At 33.9% G+C, this 24,112-nt stretch overlaps 2 protein-coding genes across 8 annotated transcripts in view; one reads left to right on the forward strand and one right to left on the reverse strand.

Moving 5' to 3' along the window:
• LOC143228668 (breast cancer anti-estrogen resistance protein 3 homolog) overlaps positions 1 to 24,112 on the forward strand; it is a 156,323-nt gene that overhangs the window by 124,969 nt on the left and 7,242 nt on the right. For 3 of the 5 annotated variants that reach the window (XM_076459914.1, XM_076459915.1, XM_076459916.1), the window contains 5 exons: positions 4,359 to 4,408; positions 7,521 to 7,748; positions 9,010 to 10,118; positions 10,586 to 10,754; positions 11,585 to 13,707. In XM_076459914.1, coding sequence (XP_076316029.1) covers positions 4,359 to 4,408; positions 7,521 to 7,748; positions 9,010 to 10,118; positions 10,586 to 10,754; positions 11,585 to 12,121 — 2,093 coding nt within the window. In that variant the 3' untranslated portion in view covers positions 12,122 to 13,707. Of the gene's footprint in view, positions 1 to 4,358; positions 4,409 to 7,520; positions 7,749 to 9,009; positions 10,119 to 10,585; positions 10,755 to 11,584; positions 13,708 to 24,112 lie in introns of those variants that run through there. The other 2 variants (XR_013015401.1, XR_013015402.1) reach the window with 2 other exon arrangements.
• The window catches only part of LOC143228665 (SUN domain-containing ossification factor-like), a 44,663-nt gene continuing 37,237 nt past the window's right edge, over positions 16,687 to 24,112 (reverse strand). For 2 of the 3 annotated variants that reach the window (XM_076459909.1, XM_076459908.1), the window contains exons 13-16: positions 22,975 to 23,079; positions 21,780 to 22,017; positions 20,714 to 20,781; positions 16,687 to 18,910 (exon numbers count right to left, since the gene is read on the reverse strand). In XM_076459909.1, the coding sequence (XP_076316024.1) occupies positions 18,497 to 18,910; positions 20,714 to 20,781; positions 21,780 to 22,017; positions 22,975 to 23,079 (825 nt within the window). In that variant the 3' untranslated portion in view covers positions 16,687 to 18,496. Of the gene's footprint in view, positions 18,911 to 20,713; positions 20,782 to 21,355; positions 21,384 to 21,779; positions 22,018 to 22,974; positions 23,080 to 24,112 lie in introns of all 3 variants that reach the window. The other variant, XM_076459910.1, reaches the window with a different exon arrangement.

A 24,112-nucleotide genomic window follows, 5' to 3' on the forward strand; every position in this document is an offset into this window, starting at 1 on the left:
TAAATCAAACTTCTATTATACTAGTTACCATCTACTCTAAATCAAACTTCTATTATACTAGTTACCATCTACTCTAAATCAAACTTCTATTATACTAGTTACCATCTACTCTAAATCAAACTTCTATTATACTAGTTACCATCTACTCTAAATCAAACTTATGTTATACTAGTTACCATCTACTCTAAATTAAACTTATGTTATACTAGTTACCATCTACTCTAAATCAAACTTATGTTATACTAGTTTAGTTAGGTTTTTACAGATGTTTTGGTTGTTCTTTGAAGAAGTCGACTTTTATTGAATAAATTATGATGAAGTGATATGATGATGTCGCTACCCTGACAACCAGATACTGTCAGGGGCATAGTGAAAGTAAAGTTACCCTGACAACTGTCAAATATGATGTACACAGTGTTGGCAAAGTTAGGTTACCCTTACAACTGTCTCCTATCAGGTACATGGTGTAGGTAAAGTTAGGTTACCCTTACAACCGTCTCCTATCAGGTACATGGTGTAGGTAAAGCTAGGTTACCCTGACAACCGTTTTCTATCTGAAACATAGTGAACGTAAAGTTAGGTTACACTGACAACAGGTTTTTAATTTAAATTGTGTTCGTTTTCCATAATTTGGTCAGTTTGTTTCTGGGAAGGCAACACCGTTAATAACAGTACTCGTTTTCCATTACAAATTCTTTAACTGGAAATAATATAGTCAACATTGGTATATTGGCTCCTGTAATGGTCAAGCGTGATTTGACTTCTGTAGACGAGACTACAAGCACATCATTTGCTATCAGCGAATGACACCTGGCTAGCGTAGGGACCTGTCTGACCTTGACCATAGACTGGGCGACTTGCTGGCCTTGTTCTAAATCTGGTTAACCGAAACTTGGCTCTATGTTTAAACTCGTATCAAACGTGGGTTTGGAAAACACAGATAAATATGAGGATTTTAGTTTTCGTCTCTCTTTCTTCTTTTAAGTATATGTTATTAAGCCAAGCTATCAAAGTACATGCCAGTTCATCAGGTACGATAAACCATTCATATTCCTATCTTCCCCACAATTATACAGTTACTGTGGTTTTACCTGCAGATCTAATTCAAGTAAAAACAAACTGTCTTATCCTTCTTTGTGACCAATATCAGTCTATTGTAACTGTAAAATACATCCTGTCTTATCCTTCTTTGTGACCAATATCAGTCTATTGTAGCTGTAAGATACACCTTGTCTTATTTTTCTTTGAGACACACACCAGTCTATTGTAACTGCAAGATACACCCTGTCTTATCCTTCTTTGTGACCAATAACAGTCTATTGTAACTGTAAAATACATCCTGTCTTATCCTTCTTTGAGACACACACCAGTCAACTGTAACTGTAAGATTCACCATGTCTTACCCCTGTTTAAGACCCACACAAGTCTATTGTAACTGTAAAATACATCCTGTCTTATCCTTCTTTGAGACACACACCAGGCTACTGTAACTGTAAGATACACCATGTCTTACCCCTCTTTAAGATCCACACCAGTCTATTGTAACTGTAGGATACATCCTGTCTTATCTCTCTTTGAGACCAATAACAGTCTATTGTAACTGTAGGATACACCTTGTCTTATCCTTCTTTGAGACCAATAACAATCTATTGTAACTGTAGGATACAACCTGTCTTATCTCTCTTTGAGACCAATAACAGTCTATTGTAACTGTAGGATACACCTTGTCTTATCTCTTCTTTGTAATCAATACCAGTCTATTGTAACTGTAAGATATACCCTGTCTTATCCCTTCTTTGTGGCCAATACCAGTCTATTGTAACTGTAAGATACACCTTGTCTTATCCTTCTTTGAGATCAATACCAGTCTATTGTCACTGTAAGATACAACCTGTCTTATCTCTCTTTGAGACCAATACCATTCTGTTCTAACTCTAAGATATACCCTGTCTTATTCTTTTAAAAGCCCCATATCATGCTGTCTCGGTCAGATAATCTGTTGTCCTATCCCTGATCGAATTTTACACTATCTAGAACATTACATATAGAAAAAAACTGTTGGAAAATCCTTTAGTATGCTAACGATTTTGAACAAGAAAAACTGTATAATGTATATGTAAGAAAGTCCAACAACAGATTAAGGAAGTGTGATTTTCTCCAGACCAAGGATTTCTCCTGTCGTTGATTAATCTGGTAAAGAGTTATTTTAACTTTAAATAGTGGAAACTCTTCTCTTGTGGTGAAGATCAGGAATTCTGTGATGTTCATAACTTTGTTCGGTCTTTGTGCATTGTAGACAAAAACCACGTACACTGGAAGACATAACTTTGTCCTGCTTTGTCCATTGTAGACAAAAACCTCGTACACTGGAAGACATAACTTTGTCCTGCTATGTGCATTGTAGACAAAAACCTCGTACACTGGAAGACATAACTTTGTCCATTGTAGACAAAACCTCGTACACTGGAAGACATAACTTTGTCCTGCTATGTGCATTGTAGACAAAAACCTCGTACACTGGAAGACATAACTTTGTCCTGCTATGTGCATTGTAGACAAAAACCTCGTACACTGGAAGACATAACTTTGTCCATTGTAGACAAAACCTCGTACACTGGAAGACATAACTTTGTCCTGCTATGTGCATTGTAGACAAAAACCTCGTACACTGGAAGACATAACTTTGTCCTGCTATGTGCATTGTAGACAAAACCTCGTACACTGGAAGACATAACTTTGTCCATTGTAGACAAAAACCTCGTACACTTTGTCCTGCTTTGTGCATTGTAGACAAAAACCTCGTACACTGGAAGAAAGTGAAATTTCGCGTTATTGTCACGTACTGAGGACATGTGTGTTATTGTCACTTACTGAAGACCGATGTATTATTGACATGTACTGAAGACGTGTGTGTTATTGTCACTTACTGAAGACCGATGTATTATTAAAACTTACTGAGGACGTGTGTGTTATTGTCACTTAATGAAGACTGGTGTATTATTTACACGTACTGAGGACGTGTATGTTATTGTCACTTACTGAAGACCTGTGTATTATTTACACGTACTGAGGAAGTGTGTATTATTTTCACTGACTGAAGACCGGTGTATTATTGAAACTTACTGAGGACGTGTGTGTTATTGTCACTTACGGAAGACCGGTGTATTATTTACACGTACTGAGGACGTGTGTTTTGTTTTCACTTACTGAAGACCGGTGTATCATTTATACGTACTGAGGACGTGTGTGTTATTGTCACTTAATGAAGACCGGTGTATTATTTACACGTACTGAGAAAGTGTGTGTTATTGACACTTACTGAAGACCGATGTATTATTGACATGTACTGAGGAAGTGTGTGTTATTGTGACTTACTAAAGATCGAGGTATTATTGACATGTACTGAGGACGTGTGTGTTATTGACACTTACTGAAGACCGGTGTATTATTGTCACGTACTGAGGACGTGTGTGTTATTGACACTTACTGAAGACCGATGTATTATTGACATGTACTGAGGACGTGTGTGTTATTGTCACTTACTGAAGACCGATGTATTATTGACACGTACTGTGGAAGTGTGTGTTATTGTCACTTACTGAAGACCGATGTATTATTGACACGTACTGAGGAAGTGTGTGTTATTGTCACTTACTGAAGACCGATGTATTATTGACACGTACTGTGAAAGTGTGTGTTATTGACACTTACTGAAGACCGATGTATTATTAACACGTACTGAGGACGTGTGTGTTATTGACACGTACTGAGGACGTGTGTTACTGGCACATACTGAAGGCAAATGTGTTACCGACACTTGTCGAGGACGTATATTATTGTCACATATTCAAGACGTGTCTTACTGGTTTTTCTCTATAGTAAGAAAAAGACGAGATGAAAGGTGAACTCCGACGAATATTCTAATTAATTCTGAAAGTAACCCGTTACAACCTGACGTGGAAATGATTCACAATTATATGTGAACAAACAATAGAAACTTGTAAATAGTGAATTATTTAACTTATACAGAAAGAATGCATTTCTGTCCCTGATCTACTTGCTTGATGGGTACGATACCCATGGTGGGCAGAGCACAGATAGTCCATTGTGTATCTTTGTGCTTAATTAGAAACAAATAAACGAACTTATTTAAATAAAGATATTCATAACATTAATGTGATTCTAATCGGACATGCAGGTTTCGTTTTAGGTTTTTAAAGTTGCACCAAGTTTTAAAGATAGAATGATTGAGATATGACTTGTTACAGCGGTATAGATTACAGTTTAGTTTCTTCAAAGAAACACTTGAAATCGAGTGAAATACTTTACTGGTTTAGTACAACAAACTGTTTGTTTAGTTTACAGGTCCCGAGTGAGTAATGTTCGTCTAGAGATCGGACCAATCATGGTAAGGCTTGCAGTTCATATCCTTTCCGACTTACTGTATTTTAACACCTACAAGTTTCATTTTGAACAATAAACATGTTTTACACCTCCTGACAGGACACTAAAATACAAACGTACATCTAAGAAACTTTTCAAAATCTGTCTCTGGAACGTAATCTTATATGAAGTAACTTAACTTCTTTTTAATTGTTTTTATCCAACAGATATTTTGATAATTTTAATTTAAGTCTACTAGAAGAACTGCTCGAACGTTTTTTATTATTTTTTATCAACTCAAACTGAAGTTTTCAGAACTGTTTCTAAATCAGCGAACTAAACTACAAATTTTTATTTGTACAAAAAAATATTAAATATATATTTTTTTAAAATGAGATTGTGAACAGACCCCTATTGAACTTTTGTTAGAATTTTACCAAGAGTGAAAAAAACTAAAAACACAGTGTTTACTTATTTTGTTAATGAAAGATTTTATACGACGTGGAGTACACTAAAACTCAGATAACATTTAGCGTGTTTCCCTGTTATACGACGTGGAGTACACTAAAACTCAGATAACATTTAGCGTGTTTCCCTGTTATACGACGTGGAATACACTAAAACTCAGATAACATTTAGCGTGTTTCCCTGTTATACGATGTGGAATACACTAAAACTCAGATAACATTTAGCGGGTTTCCCTGTTATACGATGTGGAATACACTAAATATCAGAAAACATTTAGCGGGTTTCCCTGTTACGCGACGTGGAATACACTAAAACTCAGATAACATTCAGCATGTTTCCCTGTTATACGACGTGGAATACACTAAAACACAGATAACATTTAGCGTGTTTCCCTGTTATACGATGTGGAATACACTAAAACTAAGATAACATTTAGCGTGTTTCCCTGTTATACGATGTGGAATACACTAAAACTCAGATAACATTTAGCGTGTTTCCCTGTTATACGATGTGGAATACACTAAAACTCAGATAACATTTAGCAGGTTTCCCTGTTATACGATGTGGAATACATTAAAACTCAGATAACATTTAGCGGGTTTCCCTGTTATACGATGTGGAATACACTAAAACTCAGATAACATTTAGCGTGTTTCCCTGTTATACGACGTGGAATACACTAAAACTAAGATAACATTTAGCGTGTTTCCCTGTTATACGATGTGGAATACACTAAAACTCAGATAACATTTAGCGTGTTTCCCTGTTATACGACGTGGAATACACTAAAACTAAGATAACATTTAGCGTGTTTCCCTGTTATACGATGTGGAATACACTAAAACTAAGATAACATTTAGCGTGTTTCCCTGTTATACGATGTGGAATACACTAAAACTCAGATAACATTTAGCAGGTTTCCCTGTTATACGATGTGGAATACACTAAAACTCAGATAACATTTAGCGTGTTTCCCTGTTATACGACGTGGAATACACTAAAACTAAGATAACATTTAGCGTGTTTCCCTGTTATACGACGTGGAATACACTAAAACTCAGATAACATTTAGCAGGTTTCCCTGTTATACGATGTGGAATACACTAAAACTCAGATAACATTTAGCGGGTTTCCCTGTTATACGATGTGGAATACACTAAATATCAGAAAACATTTAGCGTGTTTCCTTGTTATACGATGTGGAATACACTAAAACTCAGATAACATTTAGCGTGTTTCCCTGTTATACGACGTGGAATACACTAAAACTCAGATAACATTTAGCAGGTTTCCCTGTTATACGATGTGGAATACACTAAAACTCAGATAACATTTAGCGGATTTCCCTGTTATACGATGTGGAATACACTAAAACTCAGATAACATTTAGCGTGTTTCCCTGTTATACGATGTGGAATACACTAAAACTCAGATAACATTTAGCAGGTTTCCCTGTTATACGATGTGGAATACACTAAAACTCAGATAACATTTAGCGGGTTTCCCTGTTATACGATGTGGAATACACTAAATATCAGAAAACATTTAGCGTGTTTCCTTGTTATACGATGTGGAATACACTAAAACTCAGATAACATTTAGCGTGTTTCCCTGTTATACGACGTGGAATACACTAAAACTCAGATAACATTTAGCAGGTTTCCTGTTATACGATGTGGAATACACTAAAACTCAGATAACATTTAGCAGGTTTCCTGTTATACGATGTGGAATACACTAAAACTCAGATAACATTTAGCGGGTTTCCCTGTTATACGATGTGGAATACACTAAATATCAGAAAACATTTAGCGTGTTTCCTTGTTATACGATGTGGAATACACTAAAACTCAGAAAACATTCAGCGTGTTTCCCTGTTATACGATGTGGAATACACTAAAACTCAGATAACATTCAGCGTGTTTCCCTGTTAAAAATTCGCTTGTTGCCTTTAGTATGTTAATGGAGTCACTAAATGACCTAAATCATGCTCCACGACAAGTTATTGTTTTTATAGAGGTACTAGAGCATGACAGGTGACAAGCCTTGGGGTGGAAAACTGTTCAGGCTCAGCCACTGCAGTTCAAGTCAGTTCACGAAGCCGCTCGTCTGACAAAAAAAAAAAAAAAAGTGTCTCTTGAGAATGTATTCAAGAAACAGGCGTAATTCTAGTTCCTACAGTTTTATAATGAAGTGTAGAACATGAAACAAGGGAGTCATACACTACTGCTTAATTAGTTTACCAAGCTAAATGTAAAATTTAAACTTTTCAAGACCTTTCCCTTACATGGACTTGTTCCTTTCTGGAATGCGTTTCGTAATGAAGGTGACAGATATACTCTTTCCTTACAACGCTGTTTCGTACAAAGTTCGTAGATTACGACACATCACAGTGTTCAACTTCAAACGTTTCTCGTACATATTCAACCATAATTAAACAAACAAAAAATTTAATCCATATTGGAATTTGAACAATTAAAAATCTAAAGTACTCATGAACACGAACAACTTTATTGTAGTATTACAGTTTGGTTGTAAGTCTAACATACCTCCACCTCCGCTTCCTCCCATAGATGTCGCTTTTGTTCTTCAATTAAGTTATACAATCTCATCACTTTACGTTTTGTATTTGGAGGTTGAAAAACATAACTTTATCATTCTGTAAACAGGTGGATATTGGGGAAGACCTGAGAAAAGCACTAGAATGGGAACTGAGTTTGGAAAACAATGATCTCAGAAGTCATGCTTGGTACCATGGAACTATCTCAAGACAACGAGCTGAACAACTCTTGACAGAAGATGGCCATTTCTTGATCCGGGACTGCATCTCTCGACCAGGGGATTTTGTGCTGACATGTTTATGCAGAGGAATGCCCCTCCACTTTGTTATAAACAAGGTATGTTAACCGTGCAACCACAACCCACTTTTATTATAAAGAAAGTAAGTTAAGGTTACTGTCTACAGAGGAACCACACCCCAATTTTATTATAAACAAGGTAAGTTAAGGTTACTGTGTACAGAGGAACCATACCCCAATTTTATTATAAACAAGGTTAGTTAAGGTTACTGTCTACAGAGGAACCATACCCCAATTTTATTATAAACAAGGTAAGTTAAGGTTACTGTGTACAGAGGAACCATACCCCATTTTTATTATAAACAAGGTTAGTTAAGGTTACTGTCTACAGAGGAACCATACCCCATTTTTATCATAAACAAGGTAAGTTAAGGTTACTGTCTACAGAGGAACCATACCCCATTTTTATCATAAATAAGGTAAGTTAAGGTTACTGTCTACAGAGGAACCATACCCCACTTTTATCATAAACAAGGTAAGTTAAGGTTACTGTGTACAGAGGAACCTTACCCCATTTTTATCATAAATAAGGTAAGTTAAGGTTACTGTGTACAGAGGAACCTTACCCCATTTTTATCATAAATAAGGTAAGTTAAGGTTACTGTGTACAGAGGAACCTTACTCCAGTTTTATTATAAACAAGGTAAGTTAAGGTTACTGTCTACAGAGGAACCTTACCCCACTTTTATCATAAACAAGGTAAGTTAAGGTTACTGTCTACAGAGGAACCTTACCCCACTTTTATCATAAACAAGGTAAGTTAAGGTTACTGTCTACAGAGGAACCATACCCCATTTTTATCATAAATAAGGTAAGTTAAGGTTACTGTCTACAGAGGAACCTTACCCCATTTTTATCATAAACAAGGTAAGTTAAGGTTACTGTCTACAGAGGAACCTTACCCCAGTTTTATTATAAACAAGGTAAGTTAAGGTTACTGTCTACAGAGGAACCTTACCCCACTTTTATTATAAACAAGGTAAGTTAAGGTTACTGTCTACAGAGGAACCTTACCCCACTTTTATTATAAACAAGGTAAGTTAAGGGTGTTGTGAAAAGTTCAATTTTTCTAAGTTTTAATAAAACGTTTGTGTCCTTCCTAAAGTACTAAGATGATATATTTGTTTAAGTAAACAGTGTTTAATGTGTTACATATATATATGTGGTTGTGTATGAATACACATAATTTATTCAGAATAATTAGAAATCACACAAGAAATATGTTAAGTATAATAATATATTGTATAAATATATGAGAGTGCTAATAACATTACATTCAACATTTTTGTGTGCGTTTTAGGCACTTCAATATTACTCGGTCTATGAGAAAGTCCAATACCAGTTCGAAGACGAGTGTTTTGACACTGTGCCAGACTTGGTCACTTATTATGTTGGCAGTAAAAAAGCTATATCAGAAGCTTCAGGGGCTGTGATTTCTTGGCCTGTGAATCGAAGCAATCCCCTTTCTCACTGTGTATCCCCACGTGTTTTTCAAACTGCCAAGACTACAGAACAAAAGTACAATGGAGAACAGAGTATGTATAATGAAAAGGGAATATCTTCATCAGAATTACCTTTCAAACCAGAAAACTATGATGGTATGACAAAACACTCTCTCAGAACTACCCAAGTGTTTGATACACAACAGGGCAACATTGCTGCATTTGCAACCTTACGTCCACATCATTACCAAACTGTAGCCCAAGACCCGAATTTGATGAGATTAGAAAGTGATTTGACTTCAGGTCCTACAATGGAACAGAAAGATTGGGAAGTTAAAACAAGCTCTAATGCATCTGCCGTGAACAGAGAACAACCACCACCTAAACCAAGTCGTGTACCATCAATTAAATACACCCAGAAACCTGTTGTGACCAAACATCAAAGACATGTTCAACACAGTGCAACAGAAATTCCTACTTCTATAAAAGAACACCTGGAGAAATGTGAAACAGCTGTTCAGCATTCTGGTTCTCAAGTTATTGAACTGAACTCTGAAACTAATGATGTAATAAAAACTTCCTGTTTTGATGAGAGAGTGAAACATGCATCTCTACCCAGAAGAACACACCATCTGGCATCTGAGTATTTGTTTATTAATAATGTTGGGTTTAGAAGCAGTAACTTAACAATGTCAAACATATGCCCTCCATCACATTTTAACATAATGGGTTTCAACACTGTCTTGCTACCACCAGACAACAGACCTCTTGAAAATTCAACAATAATTAAAGTGCGAGACCTGCTAAAGGAGAATGGAGCTCGAGTCTTAGCTCATCACTTGACCAAGACTGATCTAGAGGTGATAAAGTTGACTTCCAACTGTGATTTAGGGTTTGGAGTCAACTCTGGCCTGGAATTCCTAACTCTCCCTCAAGGTGCTCAATTTCAGCTAGATTTGCTAGATAGGTAAGGATCAACCAGGGTAACTTACTTCTTCAAATTTCTTTTGTAACTTAATACATGAAAATGAATCATATCTATATATCTCAATTCATAATTTTCTGTGGCTTGTAGACTGTTTTAACTTCTCACATAGTTGTTACCTTACAATTTTCTGTGGCTTGTAGACTGTTTTAACTTGTTACATGGTTGGTACCTTACAATTTTCTGTGGCTTGTAGACTTTTAACTTCTCACATGGTTGGTACCTTACAATTTTCTGTGGCTTGTAGACTGTTTTAACTTGTCACATGGTTGGTACCTTACAACTTTCTGTCACTTGCAGACTGTTTTAACTTGTCACATGGTTGGTACCTTACAATTTTCTGTGGCTTGTAGACTGTTTTAACTTGTCACATGGTTTGTACCTTACATTATTTTTAATGAAGACTTTTCTTTCTACACAGAATATTCTTGTTTACTTTTGAACTTCAGGTTGAACTGCCTTAAGTATTTTGTTGCTATAACAATCCTTACTTGTGGAGGGGAGGCAGAGAGATCTGGGATTCTCAACAAGTGGATTCAAGTTGCTCTTGACACCAAGACTGCACTGGGTAACCTGTTTGGGTTTGCTGGGATAATGCAAGGATTGTCGCTCCCTCAGGTAGGAATGTAGAGATGTTTATTTTGTGTGTCATTTCATCAGGTAGGAATATTGGGATGTTTGTTTTGTGTGTCACTCACTCCTCAGGTATGAGTGTGGGGATGTCTGTTTTATCTGTCACTTCCTCAGGAATGAGTGTGGGGATGTCTATTTTGTTTGTCACTTTCTTGTGTGGAGCTCATATTCTGACTGTCAGTGATGGTATAACATATTCAAGTTATGTTTTACTAATTCAGAATTAGATATTTTGGTGCATTTTAGGTAACAATAGAAAATTAATGAATATATTTTAACTCGCCAATTAGAAGCCCTATGTACTTGCTTTTCTTGTTTGTGCCTTGGATAATATTTAAACAGTTAGTTTATTTAAACCAATGTAAGCTGAACGTGGAGACTTTTCTCTATAAAAATAACCTTGTGACATTGTTAGTGAAACATTACTAAAAGGATCTAGGACCCCAACAGGCTATGCACATCCTTGTTTAAAGGTACAACAGGGTTACAAGGTGTCTGGTAATATGAGAATCACGTCTAACATGGAAATTAATCTTTACGTATTTTATCACCAATCCTTTCCAATAAGTATCATACATAGTATGTTGCCTGAAGCTGGTTGAGTCATAAATAGACCTGTGTAGATACAAAAACATACCCAAGTCATGCTTTTAATAACTTCATTTTACCAACAATCCTGTCAGTAAGCATCATGGCTTTACAATGGTAGTTTAGTAGCATATGCTGATATTTCTTTATTTGAAATGCTCAATACAAATGCTTAGAAGAAAAACTGCTTAATGGTTAGTGTGACTAGATTTTATTGTCGTTACAAGGTTGCCCGCCTACGTTCCACCTGGTTTTCTCTCCGGACTAACTTTACAGAAGTTGCTTTAACTTATGAAAGCAAACTTCGTCCAACAATGAAGACAATGGAAGAATGTAGTAACCCTCTTGCTCCTAACACCTGTATCCCGTACCTCGTGACTCTGGTCACCATCCTTCAACGTCATAACGACTTGCAGCATGAAGTGGAACCAGTAGGAGAGAAACTCGCTACAAATAGTAAGGAAAGACCACTTACACTCGGGTTACCATGGGAACAAAAGGCAACAGACTACGGGCTACAGATCATGTTGACTCATCTGGAGATGGGTAGAATTTTTATTCAGCAGAGCTCCACCTATAGGAGGAATAGTGAAATGGTACTGGGTAACCTGAAGTGTCATAACCAATTATTAGATTTGTTCAGAACAGAATTTCATCTGCGCTTCTTGTGGGGCGCTAAAGGGGCAACTGTTGAGGCTAGCGAACGGTGTTCCAAATTCAACCAATTATTAACTGTAATGTCAGAACGATGTGAAAGTAATTAGTGAACCAATTTCTACTAGACGTAGCTGAAAACAGCAGCAGCATTAATTTAAATTAAAGGTAAGTTGTGCCTATATGACTATGTTTAAAGTTTATGAACACATCAACTTGAGTTTTACCCATTCTCTACTTTATATCTACGACGATGAATCTCAAGGAAATTCTTGAGTAATGCCTGGTAGAACTTTCTCTACCTTTCGAAAGAATACTGAAACTAATTATACCAAAGTTAATATATGTATGTTAAAAAGGTATATATCGTTTAATATAGTCTTATATCTCTAGGGTAAAGGAAATCTCTGTGGTATTAATTTTATTAAAGCAAATGACTTTACGTGCCAAACAAGGCAGTAGTACTAAAACAGTAATTAAAACGTTTTCTATATACGACATATATTAACAAAGTGAATTCATGGGCATCAGATGAAGAAATTTATTTAAAATATGAATGTCAGCCTAAAAAGAATTAAGAAAAATAATAATGATTTAATTATCGTAGTTACCTCCTTCCCCAACGCGAAATACTGTAATCCTAAAAGTAGAGCTTCAAACATGCATGGCTTTCATTCTGTATTATTTTTGTATCCTCGATTAGAAGACTTAAAATTTCTACAGTTCTCCTCTTTGGCAAGAGTTTCGTATCGGAACGCCATCTGTAACTGTCGTGTCTGAATGTTTCCGTTATTTTCATCTTCACTTTACTTTACGACTAATAATATTACCTGACACGTGTTGTTTTATAGTTTAATTTATGTTCCTGATTCTTCTGGTATTTTGGTGTTAATACTGTGTTCCGATGCGCCAGTATTTGGGCCCAATTTCCTATACAGTAGCTGTTGTGGTTATTTTTTTATATTTTACCTCTAACCTTATGGGTACTGTTTAAATAGCAAACGTAACTTTCTTTTCAATTTCTCATGTTAGTGCTATTCCGATATAGGGCTTTTAGTTTATATACATGCTTGGCTCGATTACTTTTGTTTCAACTGCTAACCGGTGAAACTAACATAGTTCTGCCAGTTTATGAATGATTTAATTGTAGACACGATTTCTAATTGCTTGGCTAGTATTTTATTTATTTCTCATGAAAATGTTTGAGCGCGTGCTTCTCCATCTACACTTAAGCCTAATGCTTAAATAACTAAACTACTATTTCATCAGCGTATCAAACACATAAATTATGAAACAGCAACAAACAAACAGAACTTATAGTGTAATCTAGTGTTAAAAATAGGAATGAATGTGTATGTATCGTTGTGTGATTACTAGTCTAGTTGCTTGTATAATACATCTTCGTGGGTGGTGACTTCTGGGTTTAAATGGCAGTTGTTTTAAAAAATAACTGTTATTGTTTGAATAAAAACCTTTGTTCATGTGTTTTAATTTATTTATTTCTAGTGCTATAGAACACTGTGGAATGGAAGAGAGTTTGTTTTGTTTTTAAAGAAAGGGATAAAATAAATAGAATTTTGGCATACGTATGAGAAATAGTTAACATGGAATAGTTGCCGTTATCCATTTGAATATTTTTGCTTTCAAGTCCAGTAATATTTATGATAATGATGAATAAACGAAAATTATGTTTTCAGCAATTGATAATTTTTTGTTACAAAACAACCAGAGAGTATACGTGACACTCGTAGTTCTAAATAAACTGTCCACCGTAACAGTATGGTTACACAATGGTGTAATATGAGTTACCACTACCCGCTTAGTCAAACCGAGAAGTCAAACATGATGAAACATAAATTATTAACAATAAATGTTGTCCGTATTACCTTACGAAAACCTAAGACTGCATAATAATTTATGTATCTAGAAGTAACATCTGTTTGGCCTCTGATAAACAAGATTTCGTTGGTTTAAATGATATAAACTAAAATTTTGAAAAATTCAAATTTTATATAACCCTGGGGTCGTCTGCTTGCAATGCCGAATAACTTTCTTGTATAAAAGTTATATAGATTTAACACTTTAAAATAACTGAGCGCCGGAGAAAAATAACGAAGGTTTTGCTACAGTAAGATTCATTTTATGGACTGAAGCAAATTGTTTATACTTAGGCTTAAATCCATCAACGTATTTTCAGTATACTACAAAAATACTGTCGTCTGTGAAGTTCTACTACGTGGTTAATCAATTATGAGAATGGTCTTGACAACTACGCAAAATCTAAGCGATTTGTTGCCCAGCTTTCAAAGACAACATTGAAAAATGTTTCATACTACGTCAGCAGCTCTCAACCAATCACGATAAAAAATTCCTTCTTGAGGTAGAATAGTCTATTATAATAATATTTTCAAAAACCTTATTTAATAAGTATGGCGTGTTAAATCTTTCTCTTTATTCATTCTAAACAAACCCGTATTTACGCCACCTGTAGATATTAAACTTTTATAATCACATCATATAAGTTCAAACAAATTGATACTACAGTTTTGAGAATAAAACACTCGATGTTAGGGGATATCGCGTTTCCTTTCGTCGGTGTTTATGCCCTCGTATGGACCTGGGAGGGTCAGGTACAAGGTTGATCTTTTCATCTCGCATTTATGGTTTTATGACAACTACTAAATGTTGAACGCAACAAGAAAAGGGTATTGCTTTCACAAGTTTACGTATAATTCAACACCCATATTATAGTCATGTCCATATGTTCTTTATTTGGATTAGGACACACTCCCTATATATAAATATAGACTCCAATATTTTCATGTTTGTTGTATTATTTTATATGTATTTACATAAATACCGTTTTAATACACTATGTTAAAACACAACAATATGATGAATTAAGTAGATTTAGCAGTAGGTGGCTTCTTACTAAACTTATGCTACATATTTCAGAGATACGCTAAATTTCATCATGTAAGATATAGTGATCTAGTTCGCATAACATCATTTTTATGCAAAGTTTTCTTGAAGTAGGTTTTGTTTGTTTGAAATTAAGCTCAATGGGCTATCTGTGCTCTGCCCACCACAGGTACCGAAACAACAGTGTGTTATATGACACGAAATCGTCTTTATTATCACGCAAAGAGAAAATCGAAGAACTATCAAGTATTGAAACAAGGCTAATAAATGTTAGAGTTTAACTTTTTATAAACTGAAATATATTTCAGTGCTTATGTACTTCCTGCATGAACTACGGAATTCCAAAAACCATGAACTTTGTAACTGCGCATAGAATAACAACTGTCTGTCGAACAACAAACAAAAAACCTGTATGGATGAAATATTTTTCATTACATTCTCTCAAGAGATTTAATTTTCAGAAATTTGAAAGCTAGTTTCAGTTAACGTAAAACTCGTATATTACCACAACGGAGAATCGGTTCCATATAGCAGATTCTTAATATTTTGCGTTATTAACAATATATCGACACCAATTTATTGAAACTGTGAATTTCTACATAACTTCTTCCGAAAAATCATTCGTGAGGTAGAATTGAAACTAACCATAATAACTCTTTCTTTCTACACGTATACAAGTTATAATAATGATGAAAGCATTATAATTAACTTAAAATAATGAGACTATATCGAGGAATATGAACAATCGTGATTAATTAACTATTAATTATCTCCAACTGCTAAAGACTAAAATTCAACAGTCTAGCCTGCGTTAATCCTAAAATACAGGCCTGAAGACGTTATTTTAAAATATGTAAATCAGCAGGTTACGTAAAAACCATAACTGATAAAAAACAGTGGTGGAACGGGATATCAGAATTATATTTTAACATCCTTTGGTCTTTCGTTTGGTAGTGATGCCACTGATAAGTTATTATATATTTTAACATCTTTTTGTCTTACGTTGGTAGTGATACTACCGATAAGTTATTATATATTTTAACATCTTTTTGTCTTACGTTTTGTAGTGATGCCACCGATAAGTTATTATATTTTAACATCTTTTTGTCTTACGTTGGTAGTGATGCCACCGATAAGTTATTATATTTTAACATCTTTTGGTCTTACGTTTTGTAGTGATGCTACCGATAAGTTATTATATTTTAACATCGTTTTGTCTTACGTTGGTAGTGATGCCACCGATAAGTTATTATATTTTAACATCTTTTTGTCTTACGTTTTGTAGTGATGCTACCGATAAGTTATTATATTTTAACATCTTTTTGTCTTACGTTGGTAGTGATGCCACCGATAAGTTATTATATTTTAACATCTTTTGGTCTTACGTTTTGTAGTGATGCCACCGATAAGTTATCACTTTTGGGAACTGTATTGTTATTTCTCGTTATCATATCATCGAAAAGTGTTCAGATCGTGAGCTTAACGTTTCCAAGACTCTTGCAATTAATGATATTGGAAAAGAAAGGAAATAATTGTTTCAATAGAACGTACTCAACACTCTGTTTTTGCTATCACGGTTTAATTCAGTGTCATGGAGCAGTGTATTTTTATAATTAAAATCATAAAAGTCGAAAGAGACACAGCTGGTGAATGTCAGTTTATCACGAACAAAATGTTTTCGTTCACAAGGCATTTAAATATTCTAGTTTGATCCCTTAAATAGTTAAAGTATAGAGATAACAAAGAAACAACAGCAAGTTGGGCAGGTTTTATTTTTACTGCATACAACAAGTTCAACAAACATGTACAATCAAGTTCAGAGATTTGGCCACCAGACAGAACGGCATCACTAGTGCGAGGCTTAATGCTATATATTATTCACAAATTTTTCCATTCCGTCAAATTAAGAATAATAAAGTGCAAATAACCTTGAAATATGTCATGTAAGCATTTTCTATAGGTCTTAGAACCATATAGTTTAGAATAAAAACTCTAAGAAGTTTATTTTGACATAGAATAGGATTAAGTAACCAATAACTAGAATTGGCTAGGCTAGGCTTAACATTTAATTTTCCTTGCTAACAACCGGCAGATATTATTTAGTATCATTCGACAATAGGTGGATATCGGTTTAAAATATATATATTTGTTGTCGGTTGTGGTAAAAAACAACTGACGATCGATCGTTACAAAACGATAAAGAAATAAGAAGTGTTGATTTATAGGTTACACAGCTTATTTCCTACTACGTCATTAAACACGCTGATTGTGGTGGGAGTGTATCGGTGAGTTTTGCAACGATTGTTTGTTATATAATTAATGAAACTGCATAAGTAGTTTGTCTTATTGAGTACTCTTCATTTAGCTCAATCTATTTCAATGGGTCAAAAAATACCAATTTTAAGAAAACAACAAGGTTTTATGAACAAAGTTCCTTTCAGGCATCCTTCAGCTAGGCCTCAAATAATCTATTTCCGTACTGAAACATAACTTATCCCGAAACATCATAAAACTTCTCGCATTAACCGAACATGACAAGAATAAAGTTGCTACAACAAGTACTGAAGGTAAAGTCCCACCGGGAAAGGATGAAAACAAGGAATTGTTTCAGATATAAATAAATTATTTTTGTACTTGTGGAAGGATCTGAACGTAAAGACACTACATTAAGTACAAACATCTTGTCTGAAATAACAACATAATTTAGAACGAATTTTATTTCTATATTTAAAAAAAAAAAACTTGCACACTCAGAAATCCATAAGTTACAAGAAAATCAGTTGGTTCCACACTTCTATTAATAATATGTTTTAAGGAAAAGTTAACTGATATTAGTAGTTGGTACTCATAATAAATTCCACCAATAAGAAGCAGTCTGTATTGATACAATATTAAATATGATATTCTTACTTTACTGTTCTATTACAGTATTTATTATGTACAGGCCAGAACATTAAATAAAGTTGACTTGTTAATTACAGATGAGATTCATTCAAAGAATACGTTTCAAGACTTGTTTTTGGAAAAAATTCTTTACAAAAAATGTAAAATCAAGGTAAAATTTGAAGGAACCAATACTAGTTGAAAACAAAGTCTATATAAAGTGGGATATTTACTTTCACTAACTAATAAGGGCTAAGCTTGGACTTTTCACTATAGACTGTGCTCTGTGTTCACAGAATATAAGCAGTGGGTGGAAGTGTATTGGACTGAAATTCTGATCCATCTAAAAACTAGAAAATAACTTGTGAAAACTGCCTATACTGTCACCTCTCTACACTTAAAAATACTGAGTGTGTTCTGTTCTAAATAATACAGTCAGCTTTTTCCAGATACAGCAAATCCTTGTAGAGCCAATAGTTATACTGACATGGTAGAATGCATTTTTACATGTATACTTCATATGTAACTTATTCTTTAAAAGACAACACTTAGCATTTAACCTATCTTTTCATTGTGTCTTCGTAAACAAGGAAAACTATTTATCTATCATAGCTTTGCACAAAACTGAAAAATGACAAATAAAACTCTTAGAAGTATAACTGTACTGAATAAGACTAGATTTATTCTTTTCTCTGTAACCGTAACAGGTTTCTAAAACTAAATCTCTCTTTCTCGAGAGAAGCACCTTTCTTCTTCACAATCTTTGTTAAACCATTGCAAACAGATCCATTAGTTGTAACTCCATTAGTGATATTATGTAGAGGTTTATTGGAAGAACCTCCTTCCTTCACAATGCACTTTTTATCTGAAGCTTTAATATTCTGGTTTTGAACTAGTGTCTGGCATAAAGGTTTCAAAACTTTATTTAATGATGTATGGGAAAAAAGAAGTCCAGCAGCACTTGTACACTCTGAAAACGAAGGTTGTTTTCCAACTGTCCTGCACACATCTCTATTCTGTCCCAAGTTGTTCAACTCCAGTGTCGATACAGACATCGTTTCTTTGTGTTTTTTGTTCTTCTGTTTTCTCTTGGGCTGTTCAAAGTATATTTGAAAAATAAACACAACTGAAAACACAGCAGCAAGTGAACACAAAACAACTGTCATACTTGGATAACAGTAAACTAACAAAAACAACTGTCATACTTGGATAACAGTAAACTAACAAAAACAATGACGAATGGATAACAGTAAACTAACAAAAACAATAAGGATTGGATAACAGTAAACTAACAAAAACAATAAGGATTGGATAACAGTAAACTAACAAAAACAATAAGGATTGGATAACAGTAAACTAACAAAAACAATGACGACTGGATAACAGTAAACTAACTAAAACAATAATGATTGGATAACAGTAAACTAACAAAAACAATAATGACTGGATAACAGTAAACTAACAAAAACAATGACGACTGGATAACAGTAAACTAACAAAAACAATGACGACTGGATAACAGTAAACTAACAAAAACAATGACGACTGGATAACAGTAAACTTAACAAAAACAATAACGATTGGATAACAGTAAACTAACTAAAACAATGACGACTGGATAACAGTAAACTAACAAAAACAATGACGACTGGATAACAGTAAACTAACAAAAACAATGACGAATGGATAACAGTAAACTAACTAAAACAATCATGACTGGATAACAGTAAAATAACAAAAACAATAATGATTGGATAACAGTAAACTAACAAAAACAATCATAACTGGATAACAGTAAACTAACAAAAACAATGACGACTGGATAACAGTAAACTAACAAAAACAATAATGATTGGATAACAGTAAACTAACAAAAACAATGACGACTGGATAACAGTAAACTAACAAAAACAATAATGACTGGATAACAGTAAACTAACAAAAACAATGACGACTGGATAACAGTAAACTAACAAAAACAATGACGACTGGATAACAGTAAACTAACAAAAACAATCATGACTGGATAACAGTAAACTAACAAAAACAATAATGATTGGATAACAGTAAACTAACAAAAACAATGACGACTGGATAACAGTAAACTAACAAAAACAATAATGATTGGATAACAGTAAACTAACAAAACAATAATGATTGGATAACAGTAAACTAACTAAAACAATGACGACTGGATAACAGTAAACTAACAAAAACAATGACGACTGGATAACAGTAAACTAACAAAAACAATCATGACTGGATAACAGTAAACTAACAAAAACAATAATGATTGGATAACAGTAAACTAACAAAAACAATGACGACTGGATAACAGTAAACTAACAAAAACAATAATGATTGGATAACAGTAAACTAACAAAACAATAATGATTGGATAACAGTAAACTAACTAAAACAATGACGACTGGATAACAGTAAACTAACAAAAACAATCATAACTGGATAACAGTAAACTAACAAAAACAATAATGATTGGATAACAGTAAACTAACACAAACAATAATGACTGGATAACAGTAAACTAACAAAACAATAATGATTGGATAACAGTAAACTAACAAAAACAATAACACTTTGACAATACTAAATTAAAAAAAACAACAATGTTTAAGGAGCAATAAAAAGTTTACACAATAAAACTTAGTAGCACACTAAGCACACTATTAGCAAAGTAAGAAACACAACTTGAAGTTTCTGATCTAAATAAAACATTCTCTATATAGTGTCATATATTTAATTGTGGTTTCCTATTTAATTAAAAATATTTTTGTATTTTATAAAAGAAACAAAATACTAGATGTATTTCTTTAATGAACATCATATAAAAGAAGGTAAACAGAACTGAACTAGTCATGTAGGTGTTGCATATTCACCTTGAGAGGAGGATGGTCCACCACCAGTGGAACAGAGGGCTCCACTATCACTAGATCCAGATATGTACCTAACAGAGAACAGTACCATATTGTATGTCAAGAAAAAAAACAAACACTTTCTCTGTTCATAGAATTAACTAATGGTTAAGGTAAACAACATGTAATAATCATGCAACAGGAACACCCGATCTATCACCTGGATGTTGTTATAATTTAATGATAAGGCAAACAACATGTAATAATCGTGCAACAGGAACAACAGATCTATCACCTGGATGTTGTTATAATTTAATGATAAGGCAAACAACATGTAATAATCGTGCAACAGGAACAACAGATCTATCACTTGGATGTTGTTATAATTTAATGATAAGGCAAACAACATGTAATAATCGTGCAACAGGAACAACAGATCTATCACCTGGATGTTGTTATAATTTAATGATAAGGTAAACAACATGTAATAATAATGCAACAGATCTATCAACTGGATGTTGTTATAATTTAATGATAAGGCAAACAACATGTAATAATCATGCAAAAGGAACAACAGACCTATCAACTGGATGTTGTTATAATTTAATGATAAGGCAAACAACATGTAATAATCGTGCAACAGGATCAACAGAATAGTTTCCTTACCCACATTTGGTTTTGTCCCTGACAGCAGCTTGTGTGAGAAACAAATGATTTCACACAACCATGAAATATGTTATGTACAAACTTTAGTTCTTGTAAACATCCATGAAATATGTTATGTACAAACTTTAGTTCTTGTAAACATCCAAACTCATTTTGAACAGAACACAGATTATTTTCTGCTGGTAACTATATTTCTTCTGGTGCTAACATTAATAAAACTGAGTTTGAATAAATCTTTCTGATAGTAAAATGTTATTTTAACAGACAATACTGATGTTACTGTACGTTTGATGAAAAGACTATTGTTCGGTGATAACTAAAACACTACGTAGCTGAAATTATTAATACAGAACTGTGTTTAATTTTCGTTTAACATACAGAAATCACAAATTTGAAATTTGAAAACATATAAAACTTTTTTCACCTGAGATCATTGCTTCGTCACTTGGTCGTCGTTTCTTTGCCGTTTTTGGTAGTGTATAACCAATAGCAGGGCCAGCAGATAATCGTCTTTGGTCCTTGGCTTTTCCTGCAGATTTAGCTTCACCAGGAACTTCGGCAGGTTGGTGAGCCGAGCGTGAAAACCTTCTTAAACAAAGCGACAAGACTGTTGCTAATATAATAAGCTGTATGGCCAGAAAGCAAACATGAGTCTCAAGAATCTAAAGAAGAGAAACATGTGGTTAGGAAATGAACAAGTAACATACAGAATCCACCAAGTCCTGTGTGAATAAAACTACTAAAATACAACTTCGTAACATAAATAGAACCATAATAGTAAACATAATGGTAAACATAATATTCGGTAAAAGCGTGTTTTGTTCTCTACATTTTATTTTTAATTCATATTTATAAAATTAGTTGGATAACATTTAACAACAACACTTTCTTTTTTAGATTTTACATAATCTGAAAAATATTTAAGGTAAACATTCATTTCTTTTATTATTAGTAACACAGTACTAATGTATTTAAAATTATAAACAACCACTAGCATGAAGCGTCTCGGACACATTACTAATGTGTTTATAATTACAAACAGCCATTAGCCTGAAGCATTTCTGACATAGTACTGATGTGTTTACAATTATAAACAGCCATTAGCCTAAAGCATCTCTGACATAGTACTGATGTGTTTACAATTATAAACAGCCATTAGCCTGAAGCATCTCTGACATAGTACTGATGTGTTTACAATTATAAACAGCCATTAGCCTGAAGCATCTCTGACATAGTACTGATGTGTTTACAATTACAAACAGCCATTAGCCTGAAGCATCTCTGACATAGTACTGATGTGTTTACAATTACAAACAGCCATTAGCCTGAAGCATCTCTGACATAGTACTGATGTGTTTACAATTACAAACAGCCATTAGCCTGAAGCATCTCTGACATAGTACTGATGTGTTTACAATTACAAACAGCCATTAGCCTGAAGCATCTCTGACACATTACTGATGTGTTTACAATTATAAACAGCCATTAGCCTAAAGCATCTCTGACATAGTACTGATGTATTTACAATTATAAACAGCCATTAGCCTGAAGCATCTCTGACATAATATTGTATTTTTAAATTGCAACCATTGGCCTCAAACTCCTCCTGAAACACTCACTTGTCTGTAAATGGTGTCCCTTTCAGACATTAGGGTTACTACAGCTTCTGTCAAGTTGATGACTTGAGCTTGGAGTTGTCCAATAGTTTCTTGTTGATGAAGATCCTTGGGAAAAAATGCCAGTGAATTGAGTATCACGTATAAATACACAAAGAGAAAACTTCTCACAGCTGAAAGCAATAGTAATTCAAAGTTTGACTTGTTGCACACCAATAAACAACTTGTGGACAACATAAGGAATGTACAACAACTACGTGTTAGATCAGTACTAGTTTGAGGCTGGATCTTAGCCAATCCCATAGATAATATACACATAACTGATGGCACCCTAATTTCAGACACATTCACGTAGATTCCATCATGTAATTTTCTCAGAAAAACAATGGGCAGGTTCTGTTGTTAAGTGCAATGTGTTATATGTGCTGTTTCCACCATGATTATCAAAACTTACTTTTATCACTATAAGCCCTCAGACTTACCTAGATATACATCAAGTGTGATGACACTATCTTCACAGCACAGGGGTCAATGAAACATTCATAACTAGGGCTTGAGTTGCAAATATAAACATTCTTAAAAATGAATAGGCTACACACAAACGGAGAATGTCAGAAAGTGACCAAAAATTTGATTAAATTGTAGGATGTAGTATAAACCACATGAACAATATTCCACAATTGTATGGAGTCATCTAAATAAAGGTACTATTCTGTTTAAAATGAATAAAAAATATTATTTAGTCTTTTTCATGTTATCTTTGGTAATATTTTGTATTATTAGTAAATGTACTATCTAACTATCATTACTTGTTGGTTATGAATGTTGTATATCTATTGTTTGTGCATTTACATATTTATTATCACTACTTTATACCTTCAAACTACTTTAACACAGTTTATTTCTTACAGAATTACCTGTTGAACCTATTAGTACTTCAACTATTAGTGAACACTTAGTTTTGGATTAGCTGTCAAACCTGTTAGTACTTCAACTATTAGCTGTCAAACCTGAGTACTTCAACTATTACTGAACTCTTTTTGGATTAGCTGTCAAACCTGTTAGTACTTCAACTATTAGTGAACTCTTAGTTTTGGATTAGCTGTCAAACCTGTTAGTACTTCAACTATTAGTGAACACT

This window comes from Tachypleus tridentatus, chromosome 10 (assembly GCF_004210375.1).
Source record: "Tachypleus tridentatus isolate NWPU-2018 chromosome 10, ASM421037v1, whole genome shotgun sequence".
NCBI lineage: Eukaryota > Metazoa > Arthropoda > Merostomata > Xiphosura > Limulidae > Tachypleus > Tachypleus tridentatus.